At 43.6% G+C, this 22,852-nt stretch overlaps 1 protein-coding gene across 1 annotated transcript in view; it reads right to left on the bottom strand.

Annotated features, from left to right (window-relative positions):
* Positions 1 to 348: 348 nt before the first annotated feature.
* The window catches only part of GRHL1 (grainyhead like transcription factor 1), a 39,191-nt gene continuing 16,687 nt past the window's right edge, over positions 349 to 22,852 (bottom strand). Inside the window, exons 9-16 of the mRNA XM_027713405.1 lie at positions 14,999 to 15,157; positions 9,146 to 9,233; positions 6,744 to 6,883; positions 5,862 to 5,899; positions 5,677 to 5,765; positions 3,840 to 3,925; positions 2,152 to 2,216; positions 349 to 992 (exon numbers count right to left, since the gene is read on the bottom strand). Of these exons, the coding sequence (XP_027569206.1) occupies positions 878 to 992; positions 2,152 to 2,216; positions 3,840 to 3,925; positions 5,677 to 5,765; positions 5,862 to 5,899; positions 6,744 to 6,883; positions 9,146 to 9,233; positions 14,999 to 15,157 (780 nt within the window). The 3' untranslated portion in view covers positions 349 to 877. The remainder of the gene's footprint in view (positions 993 to 2,151; positions 2,217 to 3,839; positions 3,926 to 5,676; positions 5,766 to 5,861; positions 5,900 to 6,743; positions 6,884 to 9,145; positions 9,234 to 14,998; positions 15,158 to 22,852) is intronic.

The raw sequence follows: 22,852 nt of genomic DNA, 5'->3' as shown, positions 1-22,852 counted from the left end.
AGGAGGGTTTAGGAGAGAGCCACTACCATTTTCCTCCCACACAGGAAGATCCATGTTGAACAAGCAGGTCCCTTGTGCCTCCTATGAACGTACAAACGTGTGCTCACCTTTGGTGCATGTTAAGGGTTTGTCCATTTTTAAATATCTATGTTAAATATGTTTTCTCTGTATATGGCATCCTTTTAGATGGGCTTCGTTGCATATATTCACGGTATATACAGAACACCATATTTTATATATATATTATATATCACTCGTATGTACACATTTACAAACCTTCAAAAATATATTGCACTTATATACAATATAGCTTCATCTGATGAGAGTTCACACAGTTACTAAGGCGAGTTCTTCATAAGCAAGGCAGTTTTATGTTCCCCCCAAGTGACACAAATGATTTCAACAGTCTGCCCTGGTCACAAGTAAACATTATAAAGACTTTTGTCCAACCTGCATGCAACTCCAATTAGTAGTTGTGCAGCTCTACCTAGCAGAAAACAGTCCAGTAAAATGGTATTAGCTGATAATGGGCTCAAACATGGTTACGGAATAGATAAATAAGATATCACCAGTCTAAAAGGCCACCTTCCAGGAGTGTTACCCTCCTGTATTTACTAGTGTTTTATACACTAGTATAAATATATACATGCTCTCCATTTAATTGCAGATCTTTGCTCGCTCATTTCAAGTGCAAATAAGGTCATGAACAAGAACAGAAACACAAATGTATTAAGCAAAACCACTGCTCTGCTCCCCAGAACAAGTCAACACATGGCTTTCTTCTGGAGAAGATCATTAGTGTTTTGCCCAATGTACTGAATTATGGGAAAATGTTCACTTGAGACCTTTGTTTAGAATCCACAGAGGATCTGTGATCTTAGATCTCAGTCAGAGTGAGCTTATAAGATCCTCCAACTTCTTCAATCTGCAACTGGAAGGTATCTTCATTAGAATAGTGTTTCACAATGTTATCATCCATGTTGACCAGAATTCTGGAAAAATAAAACAGATCAGATATATTACAGTTCTAAATGCCAAAGACAGCAAAGGCACCCTCAAACCTCAGAAAGCCTGGACTATCCAGGGGTAACAGTGGATCCCTGCTCACCTTTCTCTGACTCATTGCTTCCTACAGCAGATCTGGCTGTCTTTACCCAAACCTGCCATCAAGGCTTGCAAACACACTTTTAGGGTCTGAATGGAAGGGTTAAATCTGGATCCTGGACCAGAAAGGGAGAGAGATCTTGGCAGAAATCCTTCTGAAGCTGCAGACACTTGGGGCTCTTAATGGGTTTGCTCGACAGTTTATAAACTATCAGCACAAAACCCTACAGAGTTTGCAGGGAAGAAACCACCAATACTTGGCCACTTCTTCCATTTGCTAGAAAGGTTGATACCTGTGTGTTTGTGGGCACACCTGCATACAAAGCTGTGCTTAGCAGTGATTTAGGTATCATAAATTCTAAACTTTTGCAGCTATTCTGGTGGGGTAATTCTGCTATAAAAGCACTACCCTCGAAAGATATAATGTTCTGGCCAGAAGGTCTTTGGTGAAGGGGCTGAAACATCAATGTGACTTTAGAGAAAACCCCCCAAAATTACTGAGAAGTTAAAAGGAAAAGCAAAAGCGAACTCAATTATTTATGCTACAAAATAAAAACATGGTGGAGTGTGGCCTCTGTGAGAAACAGACACTTCACAATAAAGTTCTCTTCAATTTAGCTCACAAAAAGACAACCAGGTGTAGAATCGTAGTCAAATGCAGATACAGTGAGCACAATCAACCACTGGAACAATTTAACATAGGTTGAAGGAGGTTCTTCATCACTGTGAGTCTTTAAAAAAAACTGAACTCTTCTTCCTCTGACATAATCAACTCCAGTTCAAGTAACAATTATCTCAGAGAGGTTCCATGACTTGTATTTACCCAGGAAGTTAAACTCCATATTTCTATAGGACCCTTCCTATAGTCTTCCAGTCTTCAGCTCTATGAATGATGTTGGAATGCATGTACGTTGTGTACACACACACATAACTGCATATGGTTTTCATATATGTGCAGTGTATGAGGAATTATAAAGCAGACCTTCCTACAGGTTTGAAAAAAGGTGTTCATATTCTTAGGCAGTTTTTGCATAGGTACATACTCACCCTTTTTTACACTTTTTGAAGATTTTTCCTATTTTATCAAAAGGAACGTCATACTTGTCAGATATCTAGAATGAAAGACAGCGATCATTGGTAAGGCAAGGAGACTGCTGGCACCATCCTCCCCTTCTATTTTACAGAAAGGAACAAAAAAAAAAAAAGCCTGCAAATGAAGACAACTGCTCTGCTCTATAAAGGCAACACTAAATCCTGACCTATAACATAAGCCTACAGATCAGAAACCCTCTTCTGCGGTTTGCCAAATTCTGTGAAAAAAATTTAATTATGTTTGAGACCTGGCCACTGACTTCTCATACAGCAACCTCCTGCCCCTACACCCAAAAGCATTAAAAACCCATTCCACACCCTGATTCTCATTCTCTCTTGACTGTCTGTTCTCTTAGCATACTGAAACACATTTTTAAATTCAGTGCCAGAGGGATCAAGTGAAAACTAGTCATGACAGTGGGTGGTGCAGGAAGAAAACAGCAACAGAGTGAAGCTCTCTGCTGTTAAGGGCACAAGGTGATCAGAAACATTCCCCCTACCCAGCAAGGTGATGTCAATGTGCGTGTGTGAAACCACAGCCACTGACCACGGCATCTCACTGCACTCCAGCAAGTCAGGAGGTCAGTAACCTAAGCCTGGTTTACTTTGGCAAATTGCTCTGTCACACCAACAGCAAGTACCAAACCAATATGCTGTTTCAGCATGCAGAAAAAGCACGCGGAGTTTCCCCCAAGCTACAGCTGTGAGCTCTTAGTTCCTTGCTTTAAGAAATCCAAGAGTAACAACAAAGGTGCAGCTTCATTTCAGGACCACGGAGAAAGGGAGGATTCCACAGCCTTCAATCCCTCTCTCCATTAGCCCCCCACCTCCAGCTGTCTGTGCTGGCAAAGCCTCAAAGCCAGGAAGAGATAAAGATTCTGGTTACAGAACCACCTCTGGGTCCCAAAGTTAATGGCAAGACCTGTCTGTACAGCCCCAAGCTCCTGTGCTCTGAGCATCAACAAGGCATTAGTCACAGAAACAGACAGACAGAAACGTCAGTTTTGAGCTCCTGCCAAACATTACACCATTCCTTGGACTTAAACTCTGTATTTCCCTTGCACTGCAGCAGCAGGGGTAGTGGAAGGCTGTTTTGGAAGTCAAGTACCAGAGAGCAATTTCACACAGGTGCACAGATATATAAAAGTCTTCAAGCACACACAGAAGCTGGGACTTGGAGCTCTGCATAACTGCTTATGAAACGACAGGGGAGGCCCCCAAACGAGGCTTTGAAAGACTGAAACAAACCCAAACCACTGAACACATTCTGGGAATCACTCCATCCTCTGACTAAAATACCCTCTCTGACAAGAGGAACATCCAGTCATCAAGTTTGACACACCCAGATTTTCAGAAAGGCTTCTTACACTCAGACCCCACAGATGTGGGAGAAGGTGCTTAAAAGAGAAGCTTCCTGAAGTCCCTTAATAATGAATTAAAGCATTATTTAAATTAATTTCCATGTTATTGAAAGGAAATCAGCCTTATGCTTCTTATCCAGAAGGGCAGAAATATGTGGACACAAGCTGTGATTGAGAGTCTGACTCCTGTGACTGTCCAGTGTGTCAGCACTGGGTAGCCAGGGCTACACTCGCTCTTTCTCAAGTGGGAGGCAAGGACTATAAAACAACCTCGTCACTTACCGCTTCCATTAAGCCTTTCAGAGATGGTGTCTTTAACATCAGTGCATCAAAGACTTCCTCTGACTCTTTTCGCACATACAGCAACACTGAAAAGCAATTTGGAGAGAGGAATTAACTGCGTAATTGGTCCTCAAAAAGATCTGTATCCCATAGTGGCTAAGCACACAGTGACACACTCCGAGGATCTTACGAAGAGATGGACATACATATGTTCAATACACATTGCAGACTGCATTACAGACATGCACAGCTAGATTAACTCAAAACGTACTTTTTTTGCACATAAAGCTATTGCATGCTCAAGCATCTTTATTGTCAAAATACTTTAATATTTTCTCTATTTGATATTTTCTCTATTATTTGAAAAAAGGTCATACTTGAAACACAGAAAGGAGGAAGACAAAATGCAAACCTTTCAGACTCTTGGGTTCCTCTATGTCTCACAGGTTATCTGCCATAAGACTTTGCACAATCAAATGATCTGACAGATGCTACCACACCAGGTGAAGCCCATCCTGGACATCTTCTAACTTTTAAATAATTTATTTGTACAGTCCTCTGCTCCTCCTAGCTGTCTCATCTCTTCCAATCCCTTGCTGTGTTTCAGTAATGCTCATACCACCACAGCTGACAGACAATACAGGCTTGGTCTCCTGCTAGGAGGGCAATGAAGGAGTAAGAAGCCCAATTAGGTGAGCATCCCTAGCGTTCTCAAGCTAGCACAGAGTCATTATATGTAACATCAGCCTCATTAAAAACTGCATTAAGGTTGAGGAATAAGCCAGGAAAGCAAGAAAGCTTGGCCTTTAACAGCTTTGCTGTCTTTAATCCATCTTCTAATGACTAGGTATTGCAGCCTGGATTCTTTGCAGGGGTTTATCAGCCACAGTTTTGACACACCTGCAACACGGAACAACTACTGGCATTTCTAATTGAACAAGGTCAACTCAGGACAGCACAGCACCCGGATGCATTTCCTCTGCTAAAGGCAGGTTTAAAAAAGACAGGCTGTAGATCTAAAAAAAGGAAGACAGCACACATGCTCTCAGTTACAGCACAGGTCAGATGACACCCAGTCAAAGGAGAAAGAATCCCATGGGTCTTGTCTTACGGCATACAGAAACATGAAAAAACAAGAAGTCTAATTTCCTTTTATAAAATCCATCCTTCCTTACTAGTATATCCAGACTACAGAAGTGCAGCCCCATTATGGTCAGACTTGCTAAACCTTTGCTGCAATACAAGTTTAATATTTCAAGCTTTGTTGTGGTCCTTCCACACATGACTGTCATCAGGCAAATACGCCATGTCCACCACCCCAAAGGGACCTCTTATCTCCTTCCACGACACCACAGCAACATCCAGTCCCACGTGAAATTGCAATGACTGAAACACAGCTAAAATTAGCAGAATATTCTCTTAGCCCATTTTCTGGCACCATGAAAGATGCAAAAATCTTACACCTAGAACCAGTTCTTGAGTATTGCCTAAAGTTCTGGAGCAGATTTCCAGATTTTGTAGCAGCTTACATGATAAATTCTCTTCCCCAATCCACTAGGGAGACTGGTAAGCTGCTCACCTCCTCTTGACTTTCTTTCCTTACAGGTTCAGAGCCAATTAGTGTCTGAGTTGGTAGAATACCCCAAACATTCTGACACTAAAAGATTTGCAGAGCTGAACTACATCCTGACACACAAACTCTGTCACTACTCAAAGTCAGAGAAATCAGGGTGAAGAATACACCAAAATAAATTAAAACACTCTTTAATCTCAGATGCATCTCTCTATCATGATGGACAAATACGCCAACCATTCAGTCACTGAAAGAAGAAAATACCTCTTTTTGGTTCTTCTATTCTGGCCATCTTATTTGGAGTAGCGATGAAGTCCTCTTCACCAATATAAGCTCCTCTCTTCAGGTTGGAGCTGTCATTGACAGGGCAAAAAGTTAGCAGTTGTACAGGGACTTACTCCTCTGTCTGAGAGCAAGACATCAGTAGGTTGAAGAAGGGCAGCTCTTACCTTTCACCCTCTAGTTCTTCTGAAGCAACAGGAAGGACCTTTCAAAACAAAGGAGAAATTTTGTGAAAATTTTATCCAGAACTAGAATTCATTTCTTCTTATAATCTTTCAACCCTGTATCAAATGACACTTTCAATCAAACTTCCAAAAGCCAGTAAGCATCTTCTTTACCTTTTTTCATAAAAAGGATTAAAGGATCTCAAATGAGAGAGACAGGAACAAAGAACAGCTAACCAGCTTTCTACCTGGACTGGCGTAGAGTCTGACAGACCTCAGCACTAGGGCCTTTGTAGGAAAACATGCAGATGTTTATTCTCCATCCCTGCTAGGAGTCTAGACAATGCTCTTAAAAAAGTATAGTTTAGATTATGTTAGAGCACACCAGAACTCCCGGCTCAGGAAAGTCCAAGATTTTGAAACCTGGTTGCACACTAATTTTTTCCCTTCCGGCTTCCTGTAAGTTGGAACTTTCCAGGAACACTGAGGCAGGGCACTCTGGCAGTGGATCACAGAGCTGACACGTGTGCCAGTTCCACAGGATGGATTCTCACCCTGCAGCAGGCGGGTGGAGGAGCCTGCGCTGTACAACAGCACACCAGGATCCCAACGGGCATTACAAGGGAAAACCAGCCTGCAGTTCAATCAGTGGAGATGCTATGTAAAATCCTTTCAGTTTCACGGAAACTGGACTTCATAGGAAACCAATTTGATGGGAAAACATCCCCAGTTAACTCTTGCCAATGCAGCTTGGAGCAACAACCCTTGCTTACATGAGACTCAGCCTGTATTTGATTACAGCATTGATGCAGACAGTCTGACATTTCATGTGCACACACAGCATCCCAGAGCCTCTTCATGCCCACACCCATGAACTTTACTTACGTGAGCTCCACGCTGGAGGTTTGCAAAGTGAACGTCAGGAATGAAAAGGACAGGCTGAGTGTCCAGATCCATGAAGGGCTTGAAGATGGTGATGTCTGTACGTTTGTGTGAGGGAAGCATGGGCACTTTGACATCAGAAACTGCAGAGACAAAGATCAGAAGAAAGGATAGTGAAGGCCCTAATAGGGCTGTGGCTTTCCTCCATCATTTAAAAGGCACATATGCTACTGAACAAGGGTACTCTGTAGTCAGGGTCAAAGCCAAAAGCTTCTGTAGTGAGGGAGTTTGAACTTGGATTGTCTACCTCTCAACTGAGGGACTGGGCCCTAAAGAAACAGCTTGCTTCACAGAGTAGTAAAAGTTTTCTCTATCTCTCCAATTAAGCCGCTTGACTTTGTTCAGATATTAAGCGGGATGGAGAATAACCTGGCCAGTCACCCCAACAGAGGAACCTAGGTCTTCCATATACCAAGCAAACCATGCAAACAGAGGGCAAAAACTAGTCCATGCCCCATCTTTTCCCTGTCCATTCCCTCAAAAGCTTGCTGGTGTTCCCATACCAGGAACGCAGAAAGAAGACAAGGGGACAACTTGCAACTCATGTGGTCCCAGTTGGGAACCTCTCAAAGAGACAGCACCACAGGATAACTACCTACTACAGACGCAGTACAAATTGTGTGGTTTCCAAGTTGCTACACTGAGAGTTACGTTTTGATTCCACACTTTAAAGTTTCACATTTTGGTTCATCTCACTGTTCATTCTGGTCACCTCAAGCTGTCAGATCCTAGTCCACCTCCTCCAAGAACCAGCACTTGTGTTCTTCTCCCACGGAGCACTTTAGCTCTCACAATGCACCAGCTGACGTGACACAAGCCACCAAGAGGGCAGACTTCAACCACAAAGACCCACTTGGGAGACAGTGAGACAGGAGGTGCCTTGAACTGCACTTCAGACACGTTTATGTCAAACTACCACAGCTGATGACTTCATTTTACCCAGTGGAAACATATGAATTTGAGGTCAAACCAACTGCAAACAAAAAAAGTGTTTTGCAAAAAAACCCACTTCATTTCTCATGTCCTCAGTAGAAAATACATATTTTTCTCCTTGCAAAACTGAGTTTCTTAAAGAAACTTGAGCAATCCCTGCAAAAATAAATTTGACCAAAAGCCACCAACTATTTCTATGCTATTGATGAGTTCATGCACACGTGGCATTTGTGATCCTGCAGGTGGGTATAATGGCTTATGGCTTAAAGGAATCAAAAACTTACAACACAAGAACTAAAGAGCAAAGGATTGTACTTTCCAGGAAAATAAGCGTCATGTCAGGCTAAGTCCAAGCCTAAAAAATTAATAATGGAAAACAGCTTTTGTAAAATCATAAGATCCTGGAAAGGCATATTGAAACTGTCCTCCCTTTCAAGCCATTATGCAAAGGGCCATGTGCAGTAATCTTTTGGGAGCCTCTGGGGCTACTTCATTTGTGAAATGCTAACAGTGTGCTAAACCTACCTCTCACCATGTACTTCGGGGAAAAAACAAAACCCCAGCCCTTTCCACAACTGCCCTTGAGCAAATAGGTTCCCTTACAGCATTATCTTCTTCTGAAGCTGCTCCAGCAACCTGTACCTGCTGCGTCAGGAAAATCCTGCCCGACAAGCTGTGAGGCGCCTGCTTGTTGAACCAGTCGGGCTGTTAATAGCACACGGAGCAGAGCAAGTGAGAGCACGCACCTGCCCCGTGCAAACAAAGAACAGGGAGATACATTTTCCTCTAAGCAGCTCTGCTAGTGAATAGTCATCCAAATACAGGATCTGTCATCTGCAGCAGCTAAAGGAAGATGCTCAGCAGAAAGAAACTCCTCAGCCCTTACATACTACAGTGCTGAGGTCTCCACAGCCTTCACACTGCAGAAACTTTGAAATTATTTACTAAGGACCACTTTGCTCTAGAAGAGTGAGCATAGGGCTGGGAGGCTGAAGGCTCAGCTCCAAGGCTGCCGCTGCCTTGCTGAGGAGTTGTAAAACATTTTCAATGTAAGTTAAAGCCTAAGTTTAGGATCAAGCTGGAAACACTTGGAACAGATACAGTTCTCGCTGCCACCTGGACCTGCTGGGGCTCCAGCAGTGCCCAAGAATCCCACCCACACCCTCTCACTTCAATTGCTACAACCCATACCTGATTGAATACACAGCAGGACCCTAGGACAGAGAGAACTATGCAGAACAAAGCCCTAAGTGACCCAGTGTGTTCCCGAACATGACGACTCCATCCGCAACTGCTTAAAATAAGCACTATTCCATGTGGGAAAAATTGACTTTAGAGTTCTACCGCACAAGATATTTGTAGCCAAAATCAAAACTGGTATTTAAAACACTGATGGAATAATTTCTACTTACAGGCATTCAACTGAGAGCTGGGGTCAGTGCACTTGCCTTTTCTTTTGCTTTGCTTTCGCTCTTCATCCCTGATCTTCCTCTCTGCTCCCTGTCAGATAAGAGATTAAGGGAAAGGGGGGAGGGAGAAAGGAGAGAAAGAGAGGGAGGGAGAGAGACACTTTTAATTTTTTTTGTTTTCAGCTGCAGAGGCAGGAACACCAATTATCCCAGAGCTGTGTTTGTGGAGGTCAGCTCCACAGTATCTGAGCTCTAGGTTTGTCAGTGAGTGCCAGCTCTGAGATCTGCTTACTTTTGAGTCCTAGCATCTGATGAAATCCAACAACCATACCCAAGATGCAAACACTTGCTTTTCTTTTAAGTCAGATGGGGAAATGATGACAAAAGATACCCACATCTATAACAATTGTATAAAGTGTGAGATAAAAATATAGGTTAAATGTTTAAGACAATAAAAAATTGCACATTCCCTCAGTTCACTTGATAGATCCTGATCTATAGAAGTCACACCATGCTTGGATCAACAAGTGCAAAACACCTTCCTGCACATTTCACATCAAGCCTGCAGCACTTATACCAGCCCCCACTCATCTCAAGCTGCAGACATGCATCCTTTTAAAGCAGGTATTACTTCTCTTTTCATCAGGGCCAGGCCATGGTGGAATACACAGATCCCAAACTTCATGCCTGCACCGTTCCTGGCCTTCCAAACCAAGCAGATGTGGGGACAGTCATATTTTCTGCAAGGTGCAGGCAACTATGATAGAGAGGGAAAAGGAAGGAAGGTTTGTACTGGAATAGTGTTAATTCATCCACCTCTGCCCAGACCTCACATGTGACTGTGGGTTACATCAGGGATGTCACATTGCCAGTTCCATGAGGTGATAAACCGAGAGTAGATCCCCAACACTCAATCCTGGTGCTACCATCAGATTATTGCCCAAACTGGTATATACAAGTTCTACCTGTCTCTCAACACCCTCTTGCAAAGCAGGGTAAAAGGTAACAGTTATCTGGCCATAGGAAGCCATTATTTCTCATTCCCACTCCTGTAAAGCTGACAAAACACACCCACATCCTCACATGGTGCCGGGGGAAGAAGAGATTAGCTATGACAAACACGGTGTCAAAAACCACGTGGCCATGGGATCAGAATTGGTGCCTAACAGTGCACTGCATGGGAGAAGGGGAACAGCCCTCCTTACCTCCCACTAAATCAATGCTCTATAGGTGTCAGGCTGCTTATGCCTCCTAGGTAACAATGGGAACATCTGCACTAGCAATAAGAAGGAAAGTTAGCCAAGATATTGGATGCACATTAATATGTATCATCTTTTCTCCCACCTAATGAGAGGGACACAAGCAGCTTCAGGCAGTTACTGTGAAAAAGAGAAAAAAATTACACATGAAGACACAGGCACTGCCAGCTCTGCTTGACCCCATAAAGATGATACAGCTACTACAGTGAAGACATCCCACCTAAACCTCAGCAGAGCTAGACCCACACCCCTCTGTGACTTCCCTTACCAGAACAGTCACAACATCTCAGCTTGAGAGTAGAAAGATCAGATTGGCTCCAGATATGATTTTTACCTTTCATATGGAAATAATAAAGTTCTGCTACTCAAACACTGTGCTACAGAACAGCACCTGCTTCCATGTGGAGAACATGCTGATCCAATAAGAGCACACATTTTGAGAAAACCTCTGCCCTCCCATTCCCTGCTTGAAAGTCACCTTGATCCAAGCTACTGGGGTTCAGGTAAACACATCTCAAATCCCACATAAAAATAGCAAGTTATGCCTTGGTAATAGGCTTTTCTGCCTTGCAGCAGAGCTCAGGGAGAGATGGTTTTAAACTGAAAGAGGGTAGATTTATATTGGACAGAAAGAGGAAATTTTTTTTACGATGAAGGTGATAAGACACTGGAACAGGTTACCCATGAGAAGCTGTGGATGCCCCATCCCTAGAAGTCATCAAGGCCAGGTTAAACAGGGCTTTGAGCAACCTGGTTTAGTGGAAGGTATCCCTGCCAATGGCAGAGGTCTGGGCTAGATGACCTTTAAGAGCCCTGTACAATCCAAAACATCCTGTGATCATGCAACTAAAGGAACAGTCTCCGTGTTGCTGCCCACCCCGCCCCCAGCTGCCTTGCATCCACTCCCTCCTTCCAGCAGCACCTCACTCACTTCTTCCTATCATCCCACAAAAGCCTTCCCACAGCACTGCCCATCAGTACCAGAGTAACAACAGATCCCAGAGGGCAACACTAGCTATAATCTGTGAAACCCTGTATTTAATCTTCCTCATGTGGATGCATAGCTGAGGTACCGTTTACAGCAGAGAAGATCTTCTTCCTCTAGGACAGGTCAGCCCCATCCCTGCACAGCCCAAATACTGCTAGGCCAAGCCTGAATGAAGCTTGTACCATAACATGCAATAGGATGACATCATTACACCCATACTGCTTTACTCAGGTCTTGAAACCACATAGGATTAGATAAAAACCAAACATCCTGGGACATCTGTGGACACCCTTTCCACAGAGAGAATACAAAGGAGAAGACAGAAACACAGGAAGAAACCTGTCTCAGAATCAGCAGATAATACGTAGAAACATGTATCAGGAGCTTTCCCTTCCACTCAAGCATGGGAACCCTCCTCTTTCACTGCTTCCCTGTGTGAAGGCCCCCCCATAACATCAACTAAACTGTTTGACCTTCTGTAGGATATCTATTGATTTGTACAAAGAAAAAAAAGACAGCAGAGGATTGCCATGCCACTATCTGGGTTCAAAGTCAGTTCAGCTGTGCAGTGCAAGCACAGTCTTAACAGACAAAGGAATTGAGGACACGTACACAAAACTGTCCCCGTTGGGAGGCCAACAGCATCAGATTTTGCTGCTTTTTTCCAGCACACCTCCACGCTATAGGCTTGGACCTACACAGAATAAACATGGATAACAGAACTTCTACAGGTAAGAGTGGCCACACAAGGACAAACACATTCAGGACTGCAACAGGTGTGGGTACTGTAGTAACAATGGTCCTGTAAACATTCAAAACCAGCTGACTGATTACCCAAGATTCAATGCAGAAAATAGGCACCCTTTCTGAAACGCCAATGCTCTTACAGGAGCCTGGAGCAAGCAGCCAGCATCAGGGTCAATGAGTACATTGGGTTTGTGGGGCAAGGTTTTGGTGTGGCAGTTTGGGGGCGTTACAGGGGAGGCTTCTCTGAGAAGATGTTTATTCTAAGAAGGAACTTGCCCCATGCCCAACAGAGCCAATGCCAGTTGACTCCAAGACAAACCTGCCGCTGGCCAAGGCCCATCAGCAGCAGTGGTAGTGCCTCTGGGCTAATGAATTTAAAAAAGGGAGAAAACCCTCTGTGCAGCAGCTGTCAGAAGAGACAAGGGAGAATATGTGAGAGAAACAGTTCTGCAGACACAAAGGTCAGTGAAGGAAGGGGAGAAGGTGCTCCAGGCTCTGGAGCTGAGGTTCCCCTGCAGCCTGTGGTACAATCCATGGTGAGCAGGCTGTCCCCCTGCAGCCCATGAAGGACCCCCCAGACCAGAGCAGGTGGATGCCCAAAGGAAGCTGTGACTCCATGGGAAGCCCCTGCTGGAGCAGGCAGGGTCCTGGTAGGACCTGTGGCCCCATGGAGAGAGCAGCCCACACTGGAGCAGGTTTGCTGGCAGGACTTGTGACCCCATGGCGGACCTACAGTTTGTGAAGAACTGCAATCTTTGGGATGAACTCGTGTTGGAGAAGTTTGTGAAGGACTGTCTCCTGTGGGAGGGACCCACAGGGTCCACAGGAGTGGACCAGCAGGGGAATAGTGTGAGGAGTCCTCCTGCTGAGGAGGAAGGAGCAGAAGACAACATGTGATGAATTGACTGCAACCTCCATTCCCTGTTCCCATGTGCAGCTGTGGGGAGGAGGAAGATAATTAGGAAGTGAAGCTGAGCCCAGGAAGAAGAGGGGGGAGAGGGAAGGTGCTTTAAGATTAGATTCAGTCTTATTTTTTATTATCCTGTTCTGATTTTGATTGGCATTTCTCCTTCTTTCCCTTCTCTTTTAATTCAGGTACAATTTGCAGTGTCTAGAGGAATAAAGCAGGAGAAAAAGTCAAAATCTGAAAAGAAAATAAAACTTGCACTGCCATTCCTGTACTACTAGATTTGCTGAAATTTCTGACAGACTCCAATGGTCTCCAAGTTATGTGCTGAGTACACATCTGCCTTTTTATTAACTGATTTGTCTTATTAGCAGTAGCACAAGCCTGTCAGTAATTTTAGCATGGTGTCAGCAATTGATTGAACAACTTATGAGTAAAAGATCCCCCCCTACCCTGCAGCAAGTTCATATTCACTGTTTTATAGAGAATACAGGTTGATAAAACACAAGACTACAAGATTACTTTAAGGAAAGAACTTTAGATGGCACGCTTGCCTCAGTCTCATCTTAAAGAAGAAAATTTAAAAAAGGAGGAGAAAAAAAAAAAAAAGACCTGAAGAAAGCCCCTAAGACCCAAGCTTCTTAGGCTTACTGGCAAATCTTTAAGATGGCTCTGGAAAGCCTATGCTATTTCCCTGTAAATTCTTTGCTGAAAACATCACAATGGGAGCAGCTACAGGCAGCTCTCCTAGCCATGCAGGAAAGTAGAGGGGCCTATTTAAAGGCATGTAGATGGACAACAGAACATGGCAGGATGAGTCAATGGGATGCTACAGCAAGGGGACAGTGCAGAGGGCTCTGCATATTTTGGGCAGTAAGTGGAGGCAGAACAGTGGTGCATGAGATGAATCTTTGGGTCAGTGTCCTGGGCGATCACCAGGCAAGACCACACAGCGTGACCAGGGAAAAGCCAGCACAGGACTAGAGAGTGAGGGTTACAAGCCCATCTCAGACCTGCAGCTGCACAGAGGTATTTGAGATATCACTTATAAAAGTTCATCCTATAGAGTCTGGATGCAAAGAATGTGAGGCCCTAATCAAGAAGGATACCAGCAGAATAGGAAGTCCACATGGTTCACAGCAATCAAAGGAAGGACTGAGGAAGTCCAGGAAGCATTTATCTCTGCCTAGAACAATCTTGGTCACTCTGGAAATAGCAACGTTGCACATTACTTGCCATGGTCCTTCAAAAGACTGCTCAGGCAGCAACAGGTTACAAAGATTAGGAAACACCCTTTCTTTGCAGTTAAGCTTTTACAGCGGCTTCCAGCTCAGCTCCTACTGTTTCTTTCACAGCTTCTGGTGAGCAGTGGTTTTGGGACAGGCGTCAATTCCCCGTGTGCTAAAATCGAAAGGCAGAGCAGTCAAACTACAGCACCCACCCAGCTTGTAAAGGGGCTTTGCTACACTGATGTATCACACAGTGATACATTTTCTGCTCACAAGATATGCAAGTTACTGGTTTGTTTTTTTTTTTATTACAAGTGCAGTAAGAACAGGCAAAGAAATTTAAAAGGACCAAGACAATACAGCCTGGGGAAAAAGACAAGCCTTCTCTTGCTCAAATCATTGGCAATGATTTCTCCTGCTGAAGGCACTCTGCAGGACTTCCCAGTGTCAGTCTGCCACTGACTGACCTTTCTCCAAAGTCAATGCTTAGGAACACTTCTCAGCACTCCAGCATTTTGAGAGCAGCAAATTTATCTGAGGTCATCACAACATTTATAAGCCAAGTAGAAGGGGTTGAAATTTTTTCCTTGCAAAGGCTAGACACAGACAGGACTCTTCAGTGAGTCAAAATAGCAAGTGACAGAATTAGGAGGAGAAAAAAAAAAAGCTGCTAAGCTGTAGAACAGCCTTTCTCAAACAGTCACTGGCACAGTGACCCAACCTTACCTTGTCGCAGAAGACTTTAATTTGACAGTAGGCTCTGTGGACAGGTTTGTTACTCCTGTTATTGTAGCTGTAGGTGTCAATCTGAAGATTCAGGGGCAGGCCTTTAACTCCCTTCTGAGAGGAGAAATCTGTGCTGAGGCAGTTCACAGAAATGAAAACCTGCAGAAGAAGAAAGCAGAACCCATCAGTAGTGACACACTGACTTCTGGCTGACCACTGAGTGAGGGACTACTCGGTGACTGCTGAGATCTAAATGCTGGTCCTTGCCACTACAAGCAGGACCTCTTTTCTTCTGAGACATCAGATAAAATCCCCAAGCACCACAACATTCTTAAGTCTTTATATAAGCCATTAGAGGGGACAAAGCCACTTTATCCAGAATAGATTTCAACGAACTCTCCCAACTTTAGGAAGACTCCACTCATCTTTCCCAGTTTTTTCCACCCAAGAAATCCCAAATATCATCAAATTTTTAGCAGAAGGAATTGTCCTATACTCAATCCTCACTGCTCAGTGTTTATCACCCTGGTAAGGACACAACCATGCTTCGAAAAATTTATGCTACTTCAGGCAAGTTAAAACAAATCTTTTCCTGAGTTTTACATAAGCTGCTGCTATCGCAGCTTATGCTTGAAACTACTTGGTTGAAGGGGTTTTATGTTGTTTTTTGTAAATGTTATTAAAAGCTTTTTAAAAATATTAGGGAACACGTTATCTTTAAACACAGGAATAATGTCATTATTTCAGTAAAAATTTCTGGGCTTCATACTAAGAAGTTGAACACTACTTTGAATATTCCTCAGTAAGACCTGCAATATCCTGTTAACATTCAGATTGAAAGGGAAAGAGAAATATTTGTATTATTCTTATAAAAAACTTAATTACATGGGAAATTAACTGTGATTTTGAATGTATCTAATTTAATTTTCATAATGGTCTAAAAAACCAAGAAAAACCAAAGAAGCCAAAACACACACGCAGGCAGAGAACAAGTCCAGTGCTGCTTAACAGAAGGAAGAAATATCCTTATGTGAGTATGAACAGATAGACCAGAGTATTTTGTATCCAGAACATGGGCTTGCAGCGTGCCAGGCTTTTCTACAGGCACAATGCCCATTACCAGCACGTCTCAGAAGAAGCTGCAAGGATTAATTACCAGGAATTTACGAGCCACCAAGACCTGCAATGACTCCTCTCCTCTCTGCCTCAAGAATAAAGGCTGGGAGCTCACTGCTTCACTAAGTCATCAAAAGCCTTGGGAGCCAGAAGCACCTTCCCGGAGATCTTGCGGCAGCACCATCCCCACGGCCCGATGGCTCGGTGGTGCTTCCGGGAAGCGCCATTCGAGCCTCCGCAGTGAGCTGGTGCCACCTCCCGGAGCTGCAAAGGCTCACGCCAGGCTTGGAAAAGCTTATGGGCTTTGGTTTTGCTGAGTGCCGCTTATCGTGGGCCTCTTCGCACAGGTTCTGCAACACCCTTTAACAGTTTTAATGAAAGAGGGGAAATGGAAATTTTGTAACTATCACCAGATTAGGGTTATAAAGTAATTGTTTTTTCCCCACCATGGATGTTTTTTCCATCTTTTTGCTGTATAAAAAGACAGGGCAGGGAGGAAGAGTAGTGCAATTAAGCAATTTCTCTGTCTTCTCCCAAACCTGTGCTGTTCTACGACAACTTTTTGTGACAGTGTTATATACATCTCAAATCACAGCCAGGAAAATTATTTTAAAATAAACTCTTCTCAGTCTTCCCCAGACCAACTCAAAGGATGGCTTTGCCAGCTTTTATCCACCTGCTTCCCTTTTTGCTACCTTTGGCTTTACAAGGGCATTTTGCCTGCAGCACTGGCACACCCCAGGGGGAAGCCTCAAGGAGTCTGAAGAGCTGCTCTCACCGGCTTAGGAGCTAGGTAATCAGATGTATGCACAGCCTAAATGATTGCGTTCCCTGAGTAGGGGTTTTGTTTTTTAAAAGACCCTCAGCTCTGGTGTTTGCATATTTTTACATTTTAAATTTAATTTTAAATTTATCTACACTGAATATTCATGCATAACTCATTTCTGTATGAAAAAGTTACTTCATTCTTTAAGGAAAACATGCCCAAGCAACCACGTCAGCAGGTCCACCACTGCCTCAAAATTTCTGTGAAATCCCTCAACTGAGTTTCACATCACTGGACACCAGCAGTGTTGAATACCAGTCACCAGTTCTCCAGTATATGTTGTCACTTCTCTTTTGAGACTTCAGGTCTGTTTTCAGTTTTTATGGCTTACTGGCCGCACAAAGCCCATGCACCACACTGGGCTGAAGGTCAAAGAGTCTCTGCATGACAGATGCATGTTACTACAGTGGAGCTGCATGGGTATCCCATGGGAATTCAGGATTGCTTGTCAGATGACAAAGATTATCCTCCTGCTTTAGAGTCTCCTCATTTGATTAGCTTTGGCTTTAAGCAGCTGATTTCATTTTCATACCATTTAAGTCTTCAGGACTCTAGGCAGGAGATGACAACTAAAACCTAATCACCTCTCTGAAGCTACAGGGAGCCACCAGCCTGTCTTCTGTTTGTACTGAGCCAGTACAAAAGGACCATATACTTCTCCCTACTCATTCTGTAACTCCTATTTTTGAGCAACTTCAGGATACCTCAAGTTTCACAAAACAAGAGTTTTAGCAAACAGCTCTTCCAGCTTGGGCTAAAACAGTTTCAGCCGGGTGCTTTTTGTTCAGGAAGATTTGACTTGCATTCAAAAAGGAACATAAGGCAAAGTGACTGTGCCAGCTACATCCCCACCCCAAAATTGCCAGAAGAAAGAAAAACATAACCGCAGAAGTTGCTCTGCGTCTTCAGCCTGCTGAGCAAGATTCCTTTTCATGTGTTCAACCTATTTTTCTAAAGGCAGTTCCGCATTCTCAGCTATATTAAGATTTGCTGTTACTTAAAAAAAAAACAAAACAAAAAAACCAAACCATTTTCATCTTGCCTCCCAAGATTCGACATAAAGGCAGCACTTAAAAATAGAGCACTGTCAAGCCTGGGCACTTACAAACATGAGTAAAGCCCTCAAAAGTTACCCAGATTTTCTTTAAAACTGAGATTTCTAAAGGGATTAGAAACCTGTTCTCAAGTAATTTTGCTTGCTCGGCAGTTAAGTTTTTAGTCTATATTGGAATCATATATCTAGGCTTTTCTCTCCAACAAACTCAGACTTTATTTTTCTTTTACTTTTTGTTAATTTTTTTCCATGATTTTTCTATCTCTTGCTTATGAAAGCCAAGACAGTCATTGAGACAAATGGCTCCACAATGGTGGGGTCTCAGATGAAACACCGAACAGCACAAAAAGCGTGAGCTGGTACGAACTGCTAACCCCCCACACCTGGCATTCACCCCAACACACTAGAGTCTCCTTTCTCCAACACTAGGCTGAGATTCCTGCAGCCTTTGGGGCAGATGAGCAGTGGCCCAGCTGCACACAACAAAAGACCGAAGGCAGAAGGATTAAAGCACCTCCTCTGGGATCATGCTGGAAGCTAACGTGGGAAGAAGTCAGACCTCATGACTTCCCAGCCTGCTTTAACCACCTGACCCCTTACACCCCTCCTCACCTAAGTTGGGAGGAACACACCGTGCCTACATTCAAATCTACAAGAAACAATCTTCCATTTTAATAATGCAGAAAAAAAAATTAATCCGACAGCTCTGCTGTGTGCCCTCAAGGAAGGGCAGCAGAGACAGCCAAGTTCTTTCCACACAGCACCTTTTTCTAACAAGATCTGCCTTTCAAACAAACCAGGAAAAACAGGCATAATTAAAGGGCAATCAAAGCCCTGCAGGAACCTCACTGTCAGCGAGATGAAAGATGCCTTTTTTAAATGAAGGCTTGCATACCCAGATCTCTTCTCCTTGGTTTATCTTGGACGCCGTACTCTTTTGTCACACAAAAAGCACCAGCAATTTTGTTAGTCCAAAGGCTACATATGCAGCAGCTTTAGATGAAATGTCACCTTGTACAGCCTCATCTGACTCACTGCAGAGCACAGTTGAAAAGCAGCGGTACGTAGGTACACACCGGTGACATCTGGGGCTGCCATAGGTAATGGTGAGCAATTCCACTGGGTACAAGCACACCATGAGCTCCGACCAGTCCCCAGACACAGGCATGGGTCACACTATTGTGCAAAGTCCCGTACATCCTTCTGGATAAGGCCCTACAGAGGCAGACTTGGGATTTTTTTCCAGTCTGATCACCTTGCTCCACATGGCTTTCATTTCAAGAGAAGACAGGTAAATTGTATTTACCTTCTCCTATTTATGCTCTGTTATATTTTTGTACCCAAAGGATTAAGATGTTATTCACCAATCCAAGCACATTGGATATTTCTTTCTCTACTGAAAATTCAGATAAAAACTTTAACTTTTCTGACACTAGTAGGCAAAAGACACTCATTTTAACCACAGAATGGCTTGGGCTGAAGTGACCCTAAAGATCATCCAGTCCAACCGCCCTGCCATGGGCAGGGACACTTTCTACGAGATCAGCTTGCTCAAAACCTCATCAAACCTGGCCTTGAACACACCCAGGGATGGGACATCCACAACTTCTCTGGGCAACCTGTTTTAGTCCCTCACAGTAAAGATTTCTTCCTAATATCTAATCTAAATCTGTCAGTTTAAAGCCATTCCCCCTTGCTCTGTATCACTACAAGCCCCCATAAAAAGTCCCTCTCCAGCTTTCCTTCTGGTCTCCTTTAGGTACTGGAAGGTGCTCTAAGGTCTCCCCAGAGCCATCTCTTCTCCAGGCTGTACAACCTCAACTCTTCAGCCTGACTTCATAGAAGCGATGCTCCAGCCTATGTTATATTCAACTTATATTATATTCGGTCTATGTTATATTCAACTTGAAATTGTCAGGATGCTTTTCATTTTGGATTACTGTGTCTGTAAAGAATACAGAGTTTGGAGCATACAGTACAACAACCAGAGACAGATTAAACTGTGATGAGCTTCTTTCCAGGGAATGCAGTTGGATATTGTTTTTCTTGACCTTGGTTAAAATAGTTTCAATGTTCTGCCCAAAACACAGCAGACAAAGGGATTCCAGTGGGTCCTGAGACCATTTCCCTGACACAAAGGCAGTGTCTCCCCCTCCTGTAAAGAAAAACTACCCAGAAGCTTGAAGTTGGTTATTTCAGTGCTCATAGCTGAAAGCATATGGTTTCTCTAAATGCTTGGACAAATATAAAAGGAAAAAATAAAGGGCGTTTTCTGAACATTTGTCCACATACGTTTCACCTATGCTGCGAATGGTTGGATACAAAATATCTCCAGTCCAAACTCCTTTTAAATCACACCAGCACAGTTCCAAGCCCTTCCAAGAGGCAGAGCTGTCAGCCTGGGCACTGCCTTGTGCCAATCCAGCTACATGGTTTCCAGGATTGGCTCTGGGTCAGAGCCAGGGAGCTCGGAGTGCAGGCAGGCAAGCACAGGTCTGCCTGCACACACCACGAAGGCATGTCCTAGAAAAGCAATGCTGGGAAGACTCTTCTGTCTTTAAAAGAAAAAAAACCCAAACCCACACTTGGGTACAGATCACCTGAGAGGTGCCTCATCTTACTGCTCTCACATTAGTTTCTTCACCTCCCACATGCACCACAGGTTTTGCATCAGCAGGAGGTGAGCCAGGAGAGAGAGAGAAAAAAATTGGGCAATTCATGCACCTGTGGGCTCCTCAGCCACCTCTTGCCTTTGGGATCGGACACTCCAAATAAGGCTTGTCTGGCAGATGTGCAATAGGGCTGCATCCGTTCCAGCTCCACCCAGTCAGACTCAGAACCATCCTGCTCGCAGCCCAGGGAAGTTAGTTTGCATTCAAACGTACCAAGCCCAATTTGGGTGACTGACACAGAGCCTACCATGGGTCCCACACCACACCAAGGAATGACAAGTGGGAAATATCACCCAGTTCCAGATAAGAGAACATCCTCCTAGCAAGTTCACCCCATCAACAAAACAAAAATGCATGGTAATGAAAGGAAAATACATATTCCTGATCACAAAGAACAATGCTGATTGTTATTCCAACCTGTTCCAAGGCAAGGAAATATAGCAATGTCTCTGCTCACAACATATGGGAAACCTGGGGATAGAGGTTCCCAGTCATACTGATGCTTCCTCCCACCCCGTGCTTTGATAAGATAAAGGTGTGGGGCCAGGTTTTGTTAGGTTAGTTGGAAAGAAAATAAAAACAACAGTTTGGCAAAAAAGTGGCAATATGGAGAGAAAAAAAACCCACCAAGCAAACAAACAAAAAACCCCACAGAAAACCAAACTCACACTTCCAAACCACCACCACCAATAAAAGCCCCTTAAAAACCAAAAAAAAAACCCCAAACCCTGACAAAACCAAGAATTAAATCCACAAAGGCACAAAAATGGCTGAAAAGGAAGAGTAACCATCAGGTATAAAAAGGAAAGCAAAGAAAAGAAAAAAAAAGATCACCCTAATTTTCCTACTAATTTTCTCTACAGAGAAGCTAATGTCAGGAGACTTTTCATTCAGCTTTAGGAAATACATCATGAGCCCCATAGTTGGAAGGACCAGACAATGGCAGAACTTGGGACACCAAGTTTGAAAGAAATACAGTGAGTTGAAAACTTGGTTCTAGCTGACAATGCTTAAAATCAAGGGCAGCATATGCCTGTTTTTCAGAAAATCCATGACAGAGCAGGGAGAGGTGTGTGTTAAGAGGCAGGTAAGCAATACTTGCTATGACTTTCCTATGTCACTGCTCCAAAGGCTGTGTGTACTTGTGCCTCCAAGTATTTGTGGTCTGCAGCCTTGGCTTCACACCAATCTCTTCCCTTTAAGTATGTTTGACTCATCACATTTCATAGTTTCATTTCCAACTAGCCAAACCTGTACCTCCTCAATGCTGCTGAAGGTGGCAACACCTTCTTTAATGAGGCATATGACTGCTGCTTCATTACAATGGCATCCATATAAATGTATGCAACATTCATCAGTCAAAAAAGTTGAAATTCTTCCTACAGTGAACACCAAGAAAGGATTATGCTAGAATAAACTCTTAAAATAAATCAGCGTACAGCCCAGCCTCACTTCAAGTTGTAGCAAGAGATCCACCCTCTCCAAAAATTGAGCTCATCTGAACAAAAAAATCCTGCCAAGACAAGAGAGGATATGCCAAGAAGACCACCCTCATTGCCCAATTTGCTATTTCGAAAAGCCATCCCAAATTAGACGCAAATTACTGTAATATAGGACCATTCAACTCTTCCTAGACAAAAAAAAGAAGCATTGATTAATTGTTCTGTCATTCAGGGCATCACTTAAGAGATAATACAGCACCTTCCATTTGTGAAAAGGCAGCAAAAAGCTCTACCATGATATTCTCCAGCTCAAAATGCTTGTTACACTAACACCCTTCTTAGTAGAAAGGGTCTTTTCACATGGAGCATCTGGTTTACAATGCCTTTTTTTTGGAGGGAAAGAGTAGGAGGACAATAGAACCCTTAATGTGCAGTGACATCATTTTTGGCTACAGTCCCAGCATCTAGCCTTAAGCAAGCCAACAGAAGACCTCCAAGGGGCCCTTCTCTGGGAGCTGCTGGAAGCAATGCTGTGTTTCAGAAGAAACCCATTGGGAAGCACTGAAGGGGTGCCCCAGCACAACAGCAGGGTCTTTGCACTGCTAGAGCTACAAAAACAGGACAAGGAGGATCTCGCAATCACCACGCACACAACTCGCTCTGTTCAGACAGGAGGCCCCAACCCTCCTGCTCCACAGGGCAGGAGCTCAGACAAGATTTGTGCAAAGCAGGATCCAACAAAGC

The sequence above is a fragment of the Pipra filicauda genome, unplaced genomic scaffold, assembly GCF_003945595.2.
Source record: "Pipra filicauda isolate LSUMZ 115617 unplaced genomic scaffold, ASM394559v2 scaffold383_size682061_pilon, whole genome shotgun sequence".
Lineage (NCBI taxonomy): Eukaryota > Metazoa > Chordata > Aves > Passeriformes > Pipridae > Pipra > Pipra filicauda.
The sequence above is the reverse complement of the archived record's forward strand: the minus strand, read 5'-3'. Positions and strand labels throughout refer to the sequence as shown.